Source organism: Glossina fuscipes, unplaced genomic scaffold (assembly GCF_014805625.2).
Source record: "Glossina fuscipes isolate IAEA_lab_2018 unplaced genomic scaffold, Yale_Gfus_2 0, whole genome shotgun sequence".
In the NCBI taxonomy this organism is placed as follows: Eukaryota; Metazoa; Arthropoda; class Insecta; order Diptera; family Glossinidae; genus Glossina; species Glossina fuscipes.
In genome coordinates this window covers 1,930,208-1,948,222 of record NW_023998414.1, presented here as the reverse complement: position 1 = coordinate 1,948,222, position 18,015 = coordinate 1,930,208, and the positions used below count along the sequence as shown (strand labels likewise).

The 18,015-nt window shown below is 34.4% G+C and overlaps 7 protein-coding genes across 7 annotated transcripts; 3 read left to right on the top strand and 4 right to left on the bottom strand.

Moving 5' to 3' along the window:
* Window positions 1-1,427: 1,427 nt before the first annotated feature.
* LOC119632993 (translocon-associated protein subunit alpha) lies at window positions 1,428-3,116 on the bottom strand. Its single transcript, XM_038026175.1, has 3 exons — window positions 2,938-3,116; window positions 2,066-2,785; window positions 1,428-2,003 (listed from the first exon to the last, which is right to left on the bottom strand). The coding sequence occupies exons 1-3, from the start codon at window positions 2,999-3,001 to the stop codon at window positions 1,891-1,893; spliced, it is 897 nt and encodes a 298-aa protein (XP_037882103.1). The 5' UTR covers window positions 3,002-3,116; the 3' UTR covers window positions 1,428-1,890.
* Window positions 3,117-3,445: 329 nt separating this feature from the next.
* Window positions 3,446-3,971, top strand: LOC119633029 (40S ribosomal protein S28). The gene has a single exon (XM_038026222.1). The coding sequence runs from the start codon at window positions 3,549-3,551 to the stop codon at window positions 3,744-3,746; it is 198 nt and encodes a 65-aa protein (XP_037882150.1). The 5' UTR covers window positions 3,446-3,548; the 3' UTR covers window positions 3,747-3,971.
* A 68-nt stretch (window positions 3,972-4,039) lies between these two features.
* LOC119633009 lies at window positions 4,040-4,998 on the bottom strand. Its single transcript, XM_038026199.1, has 3 exons — window positions 4,616-4,998; window positions 4,449-4,550; window positions 4,040-4,396 (listed from the first exon to the last, which is right to left on the bottom strand). Exons 1-3 carry the CDS (start codon window positions 4,807-4,809, stop codon window positions 4,060-4,062), a joined length of 633 nt encoding a protein of 210 aa, XP_037882127.1. The 5' UTR covers window positions 4,810-4,998; the 3' UTR covers window positions 4,040-4,059.
* Window positions 4,999-5,411: 413 nt separating this feature from the next.
* On the bottom strand, window positions 5,412-7,352 carry LOC119632999. Its single transcript, XM_038026187.1, has 3 exons — window positions 6,942-7,352; window positions 6,772-6,876; window positions 5,412-6,716 (listed from the first exon to the last, which is right to left on the bottom strand). The coding sequence occupies exons 1-3, from the start codon at window positions 7,322-7,324 to the stop codon at window positions 6,356-6,358; spliced, it is 849 nt and encodes a 282-aa protein (XP_037882115.1). The 5' UTR covers window positions 7,325-7,352; the 3' UTR covers window positions 5,412-6,355.
* Window positions 7,353-7,431: 79 nt separating this feature from the next.
* On the top strand, window positions 7,432-9,092 carry LOC119632985 (alanyl-tRNA editing protein Aarsd1-B). The gene is made up of 4 exons (XM_038026165.1): window positions 7,432-7,606; window positions 7,671-8,180; window positions 8,244-8,497; window positions 8,571-9,092. The coding sequence occupies exons 1-4, from the start codon at window positions 7,568-7,570 to the stop codon at window positions 9,043-9,045; spliced, it is 1,278 nt and encodes a 425-aa protein (XP_037882093.1). The 5' UTR covers window positions 7,432-7,567; the 3' UTR covers window positions 9,046-9,092.
* On the bottom strand, window positions 9,083-9,658 carry LOC119633017. The gene has a single exon (XM_038026212.1). The coding sequence runs from the start codon at window positions 9,656-9,658 to the stop codon at window positions 9,083-9,085; it is 576 nt and encodes a 191-aa protein (XP_037882140.1).
* A 2,132-nt stretch (window positions 9,659-11,790) lies between these two features.
* On the top strand, window positions 11,791-15,253 carry LOC119644726. Its single transcript, XM_038044445.1, has 5 exons — window positions 11,791-12,012; window positions 12,068-12,434; window positions 13,192-13,389; window positions 13,456-14,643; window positions 14,715-15,253. The coding sequence occupies exons 1-5, from the start codon at window positions 11,938-11,940 to the stop codon at window positions 15,251-15,253; spliced, it is 2,367 nt and encodes a 788-aa protein (XP_037900373.1). The 5' UTR covers window positions 11,791-11,937.
* Window positions 15,254-18,015: the final 2,762 nt, after the last annotated feature.

Here is an 18,015-nt window from a genome sequence, read left to right as displayed (position 1 = left end):
ATCAAATAAAAGCAGAATGTGAAAAACATAGTAGTGGGTATGCAAGATTCTTTCTCACTTGTTTAATCTGAATTAGAGCTAAAGGAATATGTTTTCATTTATGAGCTAGGATACGCGCTGAACTTCCACAATTCGACAATTTTGTGTTCGTAGGTAGCACCCGCATTTGGATACATGTTATGAAAGAAATATTCTACTGGAAAGTTGACACATAATACATCCTACTGGTGTACTTGATGTTCAAGTCCTTAAGAATGTAAGACAACTTTAGTTTGAGGTGAGCATTCAGTGTTATAGGAAAGTTGACCAATCTTCTGATAGGAAACGTGCGTTATGCGTTATGTCCCCGATGTTTCCGATACTTGATTAATTGTTGCGATTACGTACAGCTCTCTGCGTTATACTTCCACTGCAGGATACTATTTTCGTCACAATATATAACATATTTTTTTTTCAAATTCAACAATAACATTGAACAATAAATGTCCATCAAAACAAAATATAACTAAGCAATGAATGAATCCTTTAATTATTTCGACATTAATACCAATATAAGAAATATTGCGTCTATGCAGCAAGCAAGTAAGTTATTCCAGCAAAGCATTTGCAAATAAAATTTATCGTTGTTTATTAACACAATTAGAACGGACTAAGAAAGGTAGGTATGGTTCGCAACTTGAAAGACAGGGGTTCTGCTTGATGCAATGCCAGCTAAAACTATATATGCCGGAGTTTTAATAAAAAATTATGGACGGGCAATCGGCAGATAAGACTTAATCGCGACTCTGAATACCTTGCTGGCTCAAGAGTGTGCAATCTATTCCGGGACTCTATAAACTTCATTGTTTGCGCCCAGACGTGAAAGAAATTCGATTAGTGGGCATTTACGGATTTTCTTGTTATAAGATGGCTATTGTTTCCCACAGCTAAAAAACATAACCACACCCACTCATATAAATGTTTTTATTTGCAAAAGTCGAGTTACCTAATTTGCTTGCTGCATTTTCAATATGCCTTATATTAACATTTATATATGTATATACATTAAGCTAGTGCACTAGTCTCGATTATCTGCATTTTTACCAAAACAAAAACAAAATGCTGCAATTTTGATCCATATACCTTTATAACAGAAGGGCTATAGCTTAAATTATGGAAGGAAGCAATTAATGCTACGGATCCTTTTCGCTTTACATATAAAAACAATAGTTATATAACAAGTTTATCAGCCAACGAAAACGTTGAAAACTTTATCGTGATGCCCCTTCTTAGCCAAGGCGAGGTGGAAAGTTGCTTTCACGAAAAATGTCAACTTTTGATTTATAATTCAAATTTTTTCCATTTTTTTATTTACTTAAATTTTTATATTAACTTAAAAAGACTGAAATGGTATGAGTAGTCTTTTCTTTTTAAGTTATTTTGTTTTTATAAAATCTTTTATTATTAAATTAAATACATTAATTAGATTTTAAAGAATATCAGGAGCTAAATCGATACAAGTCAAATGTTACCGCTTTACTTTAAATTAAAACATATAAAAATCACTTTCGTTTAATTAATGGAAAACATTTCCGCGATTACAATTGCCTGCAAATATTGTGATCCCGCTATAAACTTAAACCTTTTAACCATTGGCGTATCTTCTGTAAACGAAGATTATAAAAACAAAAATAATGCATCAAAAACTAAAGCAATGTAATCAGCAGCAACTAATCAACAAACTCTTTGCAAGCTCCTTTCACTATATGAACGCTAATCAATGTCATATTCTTATTTAATGTTATTTTAGAGAATTTCTCGAAAAAGGCAATAGGAGCAAGTGTCGCTGCCATCCGAAAAAAATTTGATGAATTGTTGTAAAAAGTGATGGCGTGGCAAATTTTAAGAAAATTATTGCTGCTTGACAGTCTTCTTTTGTTTGGGACTTTGACTTTGCTTAGGACTGCTTGGTTTAATCGGTTTGGGTGAGATTTTTGAAATTTTGTTTTTAGGTGAAGATTTCTCTGTAAGTAAAAAAAAATTACAATTTCTTTTCCTTTCTTTAAATATTCGCAGAATATCTTACGTAAGGCACGCAGTGTCTCTTGGGGCAGCCATTCATAATCGATTGTGCTATCGTTAGTTGTACCAGTCTCAATAATTTTTTTTGCTGCCGCTCGTTTACGCTTGCCTGAAGAGCCCAATAGATACTGTTGGCCAATAACCAATAACAACACTACAATACCAGCCAGCAAAACGTACAAAAAGAAGGTCTCCCCATCGAGTCCTTCGTCTACCTCGGAAATTAGGACAGTCTCATTAAAAACTGCTTCACTATACTGCACACCATTGCCATCTCGATAATTTAAGGCAATGTTTAAACCGAACGGACGACCAGCAAATTGATCGGATGGCATAAATGAATAAGAGACTGTAGCTTCCAGACCAGGTTTTACTTCGCGATTGTACGCCACAGCCGAGAAATTCTGTATATGATAATTAAAATCCATCGGATAGCGAAAGGAAGCCTCTACCGTTTCAATGATAAATTCATTTGTTCCCTTATTCGTGAAGCCTATTAAGAATTCAACTGGTTTTCCGCCCGGCAAATCCAATTGCTGGCCAGGTTTATAAGTGGGCTTAGTAAAGAGTAAGAATGTGTCTGCATATGGAGATGACGACGATAAACTCTCGGTATCATCATCCGCATCTGCATCATCGCCTGTGACCGCTCCATCTTCAACCTCTACTTCCACGATATCGTCTTCGATCGCCTCATCCTCGGCATAAACAAACAATTTGTTATCTAACAAAAATAACACGAACTTGTATAAATCTAACAAAACTCAAATTTGAAATAATATTCGATCAGAAATAATATATATAAAGTTAAGAATTATTGCCGCGTTGGCCACAGATATCGCTAACTTACTACTCAATTATTCAATTGAAACTTACGGGTATTGAATGTACAAATAATTGTGGGCAATATTAGCAGAAATATCACCAAATGATCTTTCATTTTTGTCGATTTATTTGAAGATTTATCGAAAAGTTTTATATTTTTTTAACTTTTATGTGAGAAGAAAGATAACCTAATTGAAACGTTGTTAACCAGCGAAATCAGAAAAACGTATGAAACCGAACGCAAAGAGAAAACAAAAACGAAGTTACTTTGTTATGTTTTTGCCGAAATGCAATTGTATTAATACGTGTCATTGCTGTCACTTTTCGTTAGCAAAGTTACCAGTATTTGAAAATATAACATTTTATTAACACATCAAATGATTACTATTAACTAAATTTATTTTCTTTGTTTCAGAGTAAATTATTTGCTTAAAAAATTATTGATTATTTTAAAGATATAATATACACCAATTGCTTATAACTTGTTAAAGTAATACGTGGAAAAAACTAGTCTGTAAAAATTATTAAAATAAATGTCGCCCTGTGTTAAACACTTGTTTTAATGGATTGACAGACATTTATCTCTTTTACATCCGGCATTCAACTGAGTTATATCGCACGTGAATAATTTTATTTAAAGTAATAAGATTTGTTAGAGAATAATGGATAAGCCAGTTGTTTGCGCTCGTGTCATTAAAGTATTGGGTCGTACTGGTTCCCAAGGTCAATGTACCCAAGTAAAAGTCGAATTTATTGGTGAACAGAACCGGCAAATTATTCGCAATGTGAAAGGACCTGTGCGGGAAGGTGATATTTTAACTTTGCTAGAGTCCGAGCGCGAAGCAAGAAGACTACGTTAGGAAATTAAGTATTTAAAGATTTATTTTCTTTAAAAATGTCTACTATGTTGTATTTAAAAAGTAAATACATGTACAAAAGCAAAATGTATAGAAATAGTTTTTTTTGCAGCAACTACTGGCAAAAAATAAATATTGTTAATCTGTACATTGAACGGTAATCTTACTTCGAATTTTGTAATATTAAATAAATAAACATCGAAAATATTAAAATTTTCAACACGATCAGTTTGACATAGAATATATCAATTTATTTGATCAAAAATAAAACATGGAATATTCGAACTGTGTGCAGGATGTCAGTTCAGTATATTAATTAACATATTCGTTTCGGTATAAGGCACCTGCAATATGTGAGGCCTACAGACATGTACTCTTCGAAATCCTCTGAAGGTTCAATCACTGCTTTATATTTGGCTACAGTTTCGCAATCGGAAGGTTCAATCAAATGCACTGAGTACCTCTGACGCAGGATAGATGCATGCAAGTATTTAAATAAATCGCTAACCAACTCTATGAAGAAAGCTAACGGTTTGTGAGATGAATCTCCTATTATGAAAGGACTTTCTACTGCCATATCTAATTGAGAACATAATTCTTCAAAAATGGTGCAAAACTCTCTCAATTCTTTAACTGACGTATATATGCGGCAGCTGGAAAGAAAATAATTCTTAAATTTAAGTCAAAACTTTTTCGGTATCTTACTTTGAATTTTTTATAGCCTTGATTTTTTCTGCCATTTCTTGGAGCATAGATTCTTCTATCGGTGATGTATAAATTTGTGGATGTTTGCAGCAAAGTCCAGTGCTTCAAAATTCAATATTTTCAATTAAATTTTATGAATGAAAAAAGTGAAACAAAATCACATTTACCTTGTTAGATGCATATATCTTTGCGATATCACCCATAACCGATTAATCCATTCTATTTGCTGAGCGAGTTCCTTTTTCGCGAAATGATAGTGAGAACGGAATTCATTCTCCAGCAGCAGCAATTGATTAAGGATTTTTTTCTCAAGTTCATAATGCTGAACCGATCGATCGCTTGCACTCTCTGCTAAAGACATATGGTCTAAACGCCCTCTCCTTAAATTATTAATTATATCGCAAAAACAAAAATTGTATTGGGGACTAATATATTTTGAAATATGAACGGAGCCTACTTTGCTTCCGAAGACTTTCAAGCTATAATAGAGCTGCCAGGTTTATTCAAAAACTAAAAGAAAATCAAAGAATAAATATGAAGCAGTTGCAGGAAAATATGTCATGTGATAGTTTAAAAAGTGAAAATTAAATTTTGAAAATATATTTTTTCAACTTAATCAAGACGCAATAGCTTATTACAAAAAAGGAAAATTATTTCCGTAAAATTATTATAAATTTGGCCCGAGAATAAATTCTATGAATAAAGTTTTAAAGCACTAGCATTTTCAGGCTATCGGCTTTAATTAAAAAGTCTACCGCACTTGAGGTTCCGATCGACCATTGAGTTATTAGTCGACACTTTTCCCATAATAAAATATTGTACATATTCAAACATAAGAACCGTAAGACTTTAAAGTGTTCTTTGCCTACACGGAGAAGCGGACAGAAACTATGTTTTATGAATTTTCCCAAAAGGACAGGCTTTATAACCTGTGTATATTACATCCATAATATAATCCAAGCCAAACTGGGACGCGGTATTGGCAAATCTATCGAAAGGGAATTAATACAAAAATTTATGTAGTTAGTTTTCATTGTACATTTACATAACTATAAAAAACGGGAAGCAAAATTTGATTTATTGTTGTTTTAATTAAATTTAAAAAAGCGTCAATTAATGGAAAATAGATACTTTTTATGCAGCTCATTGTTTTGAGTCTGCTTGGTATGGATTCGATTAAATAGTTGCAAGTCAGCTGGTATTTTTCCGCATTCCTGTTTTGCTGGGAACCGTGCGCTCCTGAACCTTTTTGTTGCGATAATCCGACAGATTTTCTCTTGGATTTATGTCAGGGCTCTGAGATGATGCTTCCAGTCTTGCTTTTCACTTTGTGCAGCAACAGGTGTTACTTCAAAGGCAGTAAAACGATGAAAAATAAGGCAAAAAAGACGTAAAACAAAATATTCTAAAATATATGCATAAAATTTGATTAAATCCATCGGGCAGATGATGGCCTTTGGTAGTGCAGTATAGCCACAATTGACAAAAACTTTTCATTTTGGTATAAAAGCATACTTCAGCAGGTGCATAAAGTTCCGACGATATCTTAAATAAGAATTTAGATAGGCTCGTGGTGCTATGGAAAAAATAATGCCACCCGCAACAATTATTATTAAATTGTAAATATATTCTCTAGGATCAAAACGAAAGTTCCACGAATTATGTTGATACAAGGGAAATGGAAGTGATCTTCAAAAATATTTCCAAAAATGTAACTGCACGATTTAATTTCTCCAACTTTTTCTCTCTCTCTCTCTCTCTCTCTCTCCCACAAAATAATTTTTATAAAGTTTTCAAATTTATGTGGGTTTTTAGAAAATTGCCACATAGCTACGAAGTCGAATTTATGCTTCATTGAAATTCGAAATATATGTTATACGCGATTCTGATAAGCGATTTATATCCCTTTAACACGGTTCGTGAGGCTTAAGGCACTCCTTGCGCTTTGTGCGCATACACAGGCACTTATCAAAGTACTGCATTAAATTATTTCCATTATTCTCGAACGTCTTAATCAAGGCCATGTAATCTTCAATAGCCTCGGGGTCACCGGGGTCCAAAAGTTGAGCCCAACATTTTAATTTGCATATATGTTGATAGAAGTATTGAAATAAATCGTCCAATAAATTTCTTACATATTTTAAAGATTGCATATACCAAGCTCCTTTTATGAGCGGGCTTTCTACAGTCATATCTAGTTGAGCACATCGTCGCGTTAATTCAGTGAACGAAACTCGTATTTCTGCCATTGAGGATCCTATCAAACAACTAATTGAAAAGTTTAAATCGTGTTCCCCGTGGTTAGATGAATTCAGATACTAACTTGGATTCATGAACAAGTCGTAGTTCACGATGGAACTTGCAGAGAGCTCTCTTCTCAGTATTCTTCGAAATGATTTCCGGATAAGGTTTAACGCAAACGCCTTGACTAATAAGATCAATCGATATAAAATAATTAATTTTCCTCTTTTTCTTAAAAATTTCACATTTTACCCAGTTAATAACATAAACCTCTGAGATTGCAACCACATATCATCCAACAGTTCGTCTTGCAGCTTCATTTCCTTTTTAACCAACTCGTCGTGCGCCCGAAATTGATCCTCTAATTGAATTATTATATAATAAGCGCATTGTTCCAAACGATAATCGCATTTCGTATACAAAGTTTTGCAGTGATCGAAATTTGGCTCAATTTTTTTTAATAGCCGGCGTTCGTATTTTGGATAAAGCCAGCAGTACTGAGGATTAAGAAGGCGCACTTTCTGTTGTGGTATTATTTGACGGACCTTCCAACAAAAAACACAATCAGGCGGCTCTTCTGGATACTCGACTTCAGATGGTATCAACGCGCAATCCTTCGGGTATTTTTTTTCCATGTTTGGAAAAAAGTTAATGCAAATTAAATAAATCTTTATAAAAAAAAAAAAAAAAATGCGATGTGTTTTTATTTATATTGTTTTATATATTTTGAAACTTCAAACAAAAACTTGGCAGAATTGGCTTTGAACGATTACTTCGATTTGTTTTTTAACAGGAAAAAGAAAAATTCTTGAATTTTTGCCAATTATTTGCTATTAATTTGCGTAACCACATTTAATTGCAATATTAAGAAAGCGATAATGGTTTTCAAGTGCCAGGAAGATAGCTTTCTAAAGCAGGTAAGTGAAGTTATAGAAATGTGCAAGCATGATTAATGGATATACCGGATATTCTTTTATCAAGTTTACAACCAAAGTCGTAAATTGTGAGCCAGCTTCACTTCAATGGTGTCCTCCCGGCATAACGGAATCACAAGAGCTAACTGGCTTTAATGTGATTTTAGAAGATACAATTTTGTTTCCTGAGGGTGGAGGGCAACCTTGTGATTATGGAACCATAAATGGGGAGCCAGTCCGTAGTGTGGCACGAAGAGGCTCAGAAGCTGTCCACTTTGTAGAATCAAGTAAAAGTTTTGAGGAGGGTACACAAGTGCAACAGCGACTTGACTGGCAACGTCGTCTAGATCATATGCAACAACACTCGGGACAACATTTGATTACCGAACTCTTCGATTCGGAATTCAACTATGAAACCAATTCATGGTGGTTGGGTTCCGAGATGTGTTATATTGAATTGAATACCAAGCACTTATTAAGTCGCGAATCTTTAGACTTAATTGAAAGTAAGGCTAATGATATAATTATAGAGGGGAAAGAGGTAAAAGTGGTTCTTATAGATCCAGCATCAGCAGAGGTAATGAACATATGTGTTATTTTATATGCAATATATTAGGATATTCTGCTTTCGTAATTTTAGATGGATGGAGTTAGAGCGCGTAATCTGCCTAAAGATGTCGAAGGGCCGGTGCGTGTGATACGCATAGATGGTCAGCGGGATAATATGTGTTGCGGTACTCATGTCTCTAATTTATCACAGTTGCAAGCCATTAAACTTTTGTTTGCGGAGAAAACAAAAACTGGCATTAATGTTTATTTTGTCGCCGGCCTACGTGTTATTAAACGTTTGGGTGATTGCTTTCAACGCGAGCAGCAATTAAATCTAGCGTTCAAGTTAGTTAATCAATTATTTGCATATGCGTATTATTTTATGAAAAGCAATGTTTTTTGTTTTGTAATTTATTAGAGGAGGTCCCACTCAACACTTGGACTTGTTGCAAAAATTGCAAAATAACCTAAAGGCCACACGAAAATCGTTTCAAAAAATTCTTAAAGATTTGGCCATCATAGAGGCAGAGAAGTTAGAAGCCATGCCTAGACCTTTGCCAAAATATTTTTCTTTGCATCGTAAAGATGGCATAGAAGTTGAATTTATTAACACTTTCTTAAGACATGCACCTGAGGAAATTGGTTTATATTTTCTTACTGTGTCTGAAGCGCCAGTTGGTAATAGCCCTACTAAAGGTCACATGGTGTTAAGAGGACAACCGAATCTTGTAGATCACTTTTCCACAAAATTTTTGAAAATTCTCGAAGGCAAAGGTAGTGGTAAAGATGGCAATTTCCAAGGAAAAATTAACAACGTGAAAGAAATACCGGAATGTGAGGCTTTGTTGGATGAATACTTTCAACCAGAGAAGTCTGTAGCTCGGGCTTCATAAACATTTTAGTATATTAATAATAAAAAAAGAAACATAATTACAGATAATTGACATCATAATTTATTAATTTCCAATTTAGACGCCAAAATTTATTCCAAAACCCGATATCAATAATTTGTTCATGAAAGCTCCAATAAGTAACCTTAGTATATTCGCAGATGGCCGGATACGTGCAGTCATCTTTATCATATAGGTCTTCCCACACTATTGTAAAAAGCCACAGTGATAAAAATCTTAAACGATTTTGATTTAAATCCACTTGCAGTCGTCTTATGTAATCTTCCGATGCGGGATTTTGTAATTCAGATGAGACTAAAATCATTTCGTTGTAAGATGTACGAAATTGCCTTAAGAAGGCCTCTTCGTCTGGATTTTTCCTAGCGCAAGCGTACAAACCATAACTGGTTAATGCATACAACAAGCTTTTCTTCGGATTATCTTTAGCTTCTCTAAAAATTCCTACTGCAACCTCGGTATAATCACTGAATAATCCTTTCCAATAGTTGGCCCATTTTTCTACAATGGTGCCTTTAAAACGTTCCGGGAAAGTGAATGCTTGGTCAATTCCTATGCGCACCTTATTTAATCGAGAACTAAGATTAAATAGACGCATTCTTTGGTATTTTTATTTTAAAAAAATACGAATTTAATATATAAAAAAAAACAATTATGCACCTCATCGGCATTTACAAATATACATCAGCTGTTAGCTTAACTAGGCAGCATTGCATTTTGGCATTCAAATTTGCGGTGAAGCCTAGTACATGTGGCGTAAGTCGCCCAAAGTCGGCTGTTGCAAAATCCCGTACAACGTTGTAATAATTGTTTGTATATTAAAATATAAATTTTTAAATGTCAGATATATTACAATACTGATCTATTATATGAAAATATGTTAATAATATAGAAACAATCATACTTACGTAGTTGGCAGGCCTTAATGTTTCATATCCGAAGCATCCGAATAATGCTGTAAGACGTTTGTAGCTATTGTGGCTTTTGTGGATATAACAAGTATTAAATTTATTAGCGGAAATTTCTTCAATTAATAGAAATGTGACTAAATGGCTTGCTTTAAAGGGAACCTTCAGAGGTTGATGAAAGCTCTGAAGTGTTCCTTATAAAGCTGAACAGTGTTTAAGAAATAAATAGAAAGATTAAAAAATTTTTTATATATATGTATATATTTTTTATTTCCAGGTTATATATTATTTATATTATTATTATTATTATTATTATTATTATTATTATTATTACATATATTTTTATATATTATATATTGGTTTATTATTGTAATTTAATATATATGGCAAAATTACCAAACGAACTTTTTAGTCAGTTGCTGCAGGAACAAACAAAATTGTGGGGTATTAAAAAATGTAGGTCTTGGATGTTAGAATGCAAGCGACTTGCAGGTAGGCTGTAGAAGAAAATGGAACAGTTAATGACAGAACAGAGAGTTTTACAAAATATTAGAAAAATTAGAAGTTTTTTGAAACGACTGAATAGTAGCAGCAGTGGAAAATTTTCAAATTTAATAGATTAGATATGGTTCACTAGGGAGTTGGGGTTTACGATGACGGTGGAAAGACTGACGACCCAGAGGCAGACATTGAGTGTTGATGAAGAAATTTTAGATTTCGACAATGCGGACAAAATACACGAACGTAGTAGACAAATTTTAGAAGAATTAGGCAACAAAGCATACGGACGATGATTGAAAGCAAGATTAATAGGAAATACGGAAGAAAGATTAGTAGAGGATATGGAAGAGGATGGGAACACAATGGAAATCACGGGGGAAAACGAACAGGACAATAACAGAATACGAACTATGCCATCCAGCCTCATACGTATGGTAGAAAATATTTTACTAACTAACTTAAGGTTAAGGATTTGATTACGATTGACAATAATAAAATATATTGCGAGCTGCTGCTTGAGTATAAAATATTAATGGACAAACAGTTGACATTAGAGTGTACGGTGTCTAAAGTGGCGGTGGCATTATGTGTCATTTGAAAGTTGGACGACCCTCAATCTAGAATCGATTTTGATGTTGATTTCTTTATTCTTGTTTCTATGTTTTGGTCATATGTGTTTGTTTACATTTTCCTGTAAAACAAGATGCTAACGTGGTTCCCGAAACCGAAAATGAGGCCTCATTGTGCCCATTATGGATAATATCGAGTTTTGAGAAATTCTTCGAGCGCAAAAAAAAATTTCGTATTGTACGAGTTACATTTTGCTTTGAAGAGAATGCACGCAGTTGATAAAAAATGTTCCATAAGCTGAAAATTCGAACGCCTTTTTGGCCACCACCGTCAATCTTATAGTTATAATTCAGCTTATGTTTGGCGTCAATTGATAAATTTTAAAGGATTATTGATTCAACAGTCTTTTTTGTCATCTTAAGACTGCAATTCTTTTTTCTGCCATGAAGAAACATTTTTTTAACTTCTTCGAATGTCTCGGCTATGAAATTCTAACATGAAAACATCCTTATTTCTGTTAGATAGATTCAATGGAGAAGAAGAAGCAGAAAAAGTAGCAAATTTATTCATTTGAAAAGATTTTCCCAACACAATCTAATTCTCTTCATTTTTCAACTATGAGCTTTGCTTCGAACGATCGTTAATTCAAAGATATGTCATTATTCCTCTATTGCTTGCATAAATTACAAATTGCAGAAATTGTATCTAAATTTTCTAATTTTAGTTCGCTGTCAATATTGGTGAGTTTTTACTCAACGAGTACTCTGGCAGTCGAGCAGATTATCAATAAGTTTTGTGAAGCAAAAAAAAAAGAAAAATTATAAGAAAGAAGAAAAGGGTTAGGAGAAACTTTTAAATTTATTGATTATCGAAAGCTTCACCTTAGAAATATTTCAAAATGCCTAAGCGCGCAGAGAAGACGCGAATATTTAAACCCGAGATAATTGAAAGAAATAAAAAAAAATTGGAAAAGGTAAAAAATACTATTAGCTCTGCAATTAAAATCATATACTATTTTTTGTTTATAGGACGCCGACAAAGCCACAGAGGAGAAAGACTTGAGCTCGGACGAGCTTGACGAGTATTACGATAAGAGAATTTTGAAAGGTTCACAAATCGATCAAATAGACCGTCTACTTGTGGACAATAGCCAATCCTTAATTTGGCGCGCCAGCCACTGCGCATTTCCTGCATTCAATGTAACCTTGTGCCCCCATGATAATCGAGAAGTGCTACCGTTATATCCCAGTTGCCAAGTGTCAGCACCACATCCCATATATGTGGCTAACAAACAATGCGAAACAGTCGACTTATGTCATAAACGATCTATGACGCGTGATTTTTACAGAAAGCGACTGTTAACCACGCGGACTACATATCAGAGAGCGGTGCAAAGTAAGTTGAATATAACGATCGAAATATTCTGCTGCCTTTAGTGAGAAAATCGAGAAAACCCATTTGTAACTTGTAGATAATTTAGTAAAATTACGCGTCGCCAACGGGATCCCAGTGGGCAATCAACGTTTAATAATGCATTTGACATTATCTACAGGCAACTTAATGAGGAATGGAACCAGGAATATATTCTATATTTAGGAAACAAACGATAGTTCTTTTCGCAGTTTTCATCATAAATCGACCCGCCAGATAATAAAGCTCTTAATTCGCTGATTAATGGCCTCAAATGTGATCCGTCTATACTTGCCCAAAATAGCTGCTACTTTTCCAAATGAGACGTTATATGGAATATGGTCCAATTTGAAGCATTCTCAATAGGGTTCACCGTTGGGACAAAGCACGTCCGAAAAAATTGCGGCCGGGGTGGGGCACAAGACAATAAGACGGACAGATGGGCTCATTAATAGACAAGAAAGTGATTCTAAATCGATGGTTTTTTTAAAAGATGGATCTACCTCAAGTCGGTATAGTTGTTACATACATGCACGCAAACTTAGTATAGCCTTATTCCGCAGATGGTGTAGAAGATAAAAAAATGTATTATATATCTTTTAATGCGCCAAACGGAGCAATCTGTACGATACCCTAGCAGTACAGTTTTGTCGCTCGCAAATTTATCTTAAGAATAATAAGAGAGCGATTTTATTTTCGATTATATTTATCTATTTAAAAACCATATTATTCCTTTGATTAGATAAAAAACAAATCAGAGCCGCTGAAAAGGAAGAAATATACCATTGCTCCGCCTTTGATATGGCCGAGAGAGTATTCTTGAATCCTGATCCATATTTTCATGGAAGTTATGATTATTATTATACCGGCGGTAATCTCTGCATTTTACCACAAACTCGTCAAATAGTGCATGTTACGGGCAATAATCTACATACGTTGAGTAAGTAAAGAGAGATACAAAATGAATTTCAAGTTTTGTTTTACGTTAATCTAATTTGTATAATAGATCTTGGCAAACTAAGTAGAGAAAAGACCTCTGACGCGTCTATGAAAAACTTGGCCACGTTAGATCTGAAAGAAAATACTGAAATATTTGAAGTCCAGTCACTGAGCCCTTCAACCAACAGTACCTATTTAAATCGTTTTATCTGTAGACAACGCAATGTTGTCTCCATATATGGTGTTACGGACGATTGTTCCAAAACGAAAACGCTAGCTTTATTTAAAAACCAAAACACGCCGTTTATTAGTGTAGCGCAATCTATGGGAAATGTCGATACATTGCTAATATCCAACATGAAGCAGCATTTACGTCAATATGATTTAAAGACAAGTGCACCATTTTTGGTAAAACTGTACGATGTAAAATCGCAGAAATCGGGATGGCTTTGGAATACCATTAAGCCATGGCGTGAAAATACATTCATATATGCTAATGAGAAGCAGTTGAGTTTAATTGATTTACGTACTCCGTCTGATCAATGGCCGGACAATGTCAACATCAATCGAAATGGAACTTGTATTTGTGATCATATCACGGCATTAACAACCAGTGCTTTCGATAATCTATTGTACGTGTGTACCAATCATGCTCTCCACTGTCTCGATATCAGAAATTTTAAAACAAGTAGTCTTGTTAATTCGCAAAACGCCGTTTGCCGTTGGACGCATCAGTGTCAATATGCTCCGCTAATGATGGAAACATACAAAGATGAAAATAAGGAATATATAGCACTTTCTTCTCCCGTTTCGGGCGATTTATGCATTTGCGAAATGTCGCGCACGCCTAATTCGGAAATATGTGAATTGGCGCCTACATCCGAAAAACCTGCATTTATATATAAATCTTTCTGTTTGCCATATCAACCCCCCACTTTAATGGAGGCTTATAACAGTGCTCGCCTGCAGGGCAATTGTCTTCAGCCAGAAGCTAATCTCCACGCTCGTCTTCAATGCTGCACGACGGGATTAAAGTTTTATGATTTAGGGGCGAACGATAGTTGTAAACGTAAATATTTGATTTTTTCAAATTCGAATGGTGATGTGTACGCTCATACACTGATCAAACGTGACAAGGTAGAAACTGATGCTCGCACAACAAAAGTTAGCAATGAAATGATGGGCAAATATGCAGAAAATATTTGTAGTTTTCAATCAATTCCTTTACATTATAGTGATATAGTTAAATTAAAAGGTGAATTAATTCCATTTGATTACATTTTCATTGTCCAGCTACTTATTTACCCATTGCTTTATTTATTTAAGGAATGCGTAAAATATTTCGTTGCGAATTCTTAAGTAATCCATCAAAATATGATTTCGAAACGACAATAGACGCCAACAATGAAGACGAAGTAGCATTAAGACAAGAAGGCGTTAACAGTTCCGGCAAAAGAAAGCGATTCCATATGGGCCGTTGGCAAAAATCATCAACTCAACTTCACTCCTACAAAGATGCTTTGGTAGAAGACTTGTTATCTATTTGGGATGTTGACATGGAAGTGGAAGGAGATGCTATACAACTGAAGAATTTGTCAGCTAATCAAAGTATGAAAGCTGAAACGAAAGTGAATAATTGGCTTAACGCTCAAACCGTTGAACACATACCAATGACTTCCATAGCACCCAGCGAAGCTATTAAATACTTTCAAGACGACAGCATTGTTAATGATCAATTATTCGATTTAAGTCAAAGTCAGCAGATCTTACGTGATTTTGAAGATGTACATCAGTCTACACAAATCGATGATTTGAACGCATCAAAAAGTCGAAAAAAATCAAAGAAGTATACAAAAGGTTTCTAAAGCGTTTCCAATTAATAAAGTGTTCCTTAATATTCTAATACACCGAACCAAACGTCATTTTAATATTTCAAAAATAATGTTCGACAGCACTGGCCACAAATTCACAATTTGAAATAACATTGGTCATTAAATACTTATTTTTCTGGACATTTAGAGATGTTTGCTAATTGCAAATAATGAGTATTTCACTTTAGCTGTAAGCAATTTATTAAAGCATTCTTAGCTGTAGGCAATTTATTAAAGCCTTGTCACTTATAAAAATTTTGAAAAATAAATTTATATGTGTATATATGTAATACGTTCTTGCCGGATCATAAGCGTTACATTTAAGGGCAAGGCTTCGCTGTGTTTATGTCGGACGGCCAAAGGGTGTTAGGTGTATTGGGAAAAATATAAAAAAACCGTCTATTGCTTAGCTCTTATTAGCATGTCCTACAATAACTTTTTGCAAGATGTGATGCTTGTGAAGTTTTTGCGACATCATTCCACCGATGAGATAGCTCAAGAAATTGTAAGGATGAACCTGAGTAGTTTCGATTTGTTACATGAATTTCTCAAAAATCAATTTCATAAAAATTCGATTCGGTCGGCCATTTGAAGTAAATGTAGACCTTTTCCCAAACTCCTGTAAGTACTACATTCATATGAAGGATACAATAAAATTCGCTATGATTCCTTCGATATTTTGGGGTATAGTGATCGTGTTCAAAATCTCTCCCTTTCATTTAGAATGAGCGTTTCAACTGATCTAAAAATTATTTACAAAATATGATAACTCATATGGGAAAATTTAATAACTGAATGCATATCCCTGGCCAACGGACGTGAATGGAAGAAATGAGTGCAGGATTTCACTAACATGTATGGTTTACTGTATTGCATTGCATTGGTGCATTTGATGGCAAACTCATTATTGTTGTTTGGCTTTCCAAGTCTGGATTTCTTTTTTTTTTTTTTAATTATAAACGTTTCTTTATGTCATTTCTCCATGGTATCTAAGATGTGCTTAAATTTGATGACTTATTTTATTTCTTCGGAAAAGTTGAAGTCCCAATCCGAATCGCGACTGCTAAGTCAGTTTTCGCGGTTTCTAATTTCAGTGCGGTAGAGTTTACCTTGGCCGTAGCCATAGTTGTGCGTGCTCAATTGATAAAGACATAATACTTACCACTATTGCGCACACATCCACTCGGCTGGGCCCACTATGTTCTTACGTCTTTCACTTTTCTCGCTTGTCTCGCTTGTCCCATCTCAGCGTTACGCGAATGAGAGACATGCCCTGAGTGATTGGTCATATAAAAAAGAAGAAGCATTTCTTTGGTTTGCTTAACTCGGCCCGTAATATTAACCATCATGTGTTTCCTGTTAACCTTTTTTAAATTCGTTTTTTCATTCATCAATTTCAAAAAGTTTATTTATTTTCATGCAAATTTTGTTTTTGTATCCAAATGGGAACGTCAGAGACCCTATTACCAAAGTATACATATGTTTAATCAGCATGAAGTCTGACTTGATTGATCCATGTCTGTCCGTCTACGTGTCTGTGTGGCGTCCGTTGTTGGCAACCTCCTGGTCGCAAAAATGAACATATCGACTTCAAATTTGTTAGAAACATTAGTAGTCTTTGCATGATACTATTGAAATGAAAATGGGCCCGATTGGCCGGAACGCAAGCCCGCTATCGAATCTTAAGTTAACGCAAATCCGATTTTCTAAACAAAAATTTGGCGGTTTTGCTCATTACGCGAAACGAACGAACGAACGAACAAACGAACGAACAAACGAACAAACGAACAAATGAACGAACGAACGAACGAACGAACGAACGAACGAACGAACGAAAAACTCTACTATTTATGTGCAAAAATGGAAAAAAAATCGGCTGTGCCCACTCAAAATTGCAAGTGATTAAATTTTTCTTTTCTTTCTTGTGCTTATCAATTATTAGGTAAACAAGTCAGAATGTTTAAATGTATATTGTTCAAATAAAGATATGAATACGTGGCTAGAAATACGTTAATGCTAAAACAAATATGGTAGAGACCACGATCTGGTGGATTAAGTTTTTTTTTTTAAATAATACGGGCGATGTGGGCGCCGAATAAAAGGATTTGGAGAGTTAAGGGCGACAAGATAAGTGTGTTAATTTTAACTGAATTGTGGGGAACGTCACGACACGGAGGACAATTAGTCGTGGAGGCAAGAACGCGAAAAGCTGTGTGCGTTAATTCTAAATTAGTTATGATGGTTGTCACGACGTGGTAGATGAATTCTTCTTACCAACACTTTTTAGTGCAGCAAAAGAGAGATTCATCAACCTCAGCCGAATATGGCTTTCTTACTTGTTGTAATTTAAAGTTAAATCAAGATAGAGTTTTAATTTTCTCTTAGTAAAATACATAATCAAGATAATCGATCTGTCCAAAGTTAAGGAAAATCATATAAACATCAATATGAATTTCAATTTGTATAATTAATTGCCTGTTAACTGCTATTAAATTGTACGTAAGTTTAATTGATATACGAAGTATATAATTATGCAGTGACTATATGATGATGTTACTATACCGTTAATAAGAAAAAAGATCCTATAATGGATTTTCCAGGAAATGAAAGAAATGTCTCACTGTGTACAGTGCACGCTGATGACAGCAGGACGACAAATAAATGGGCAGCGAAAGCGCTTTCAATCGACTGATCTTAGTTTTATAAAAAAAAAAAAAAAAGGCAGAAATACACACGAAATACGAAATACTTGAATA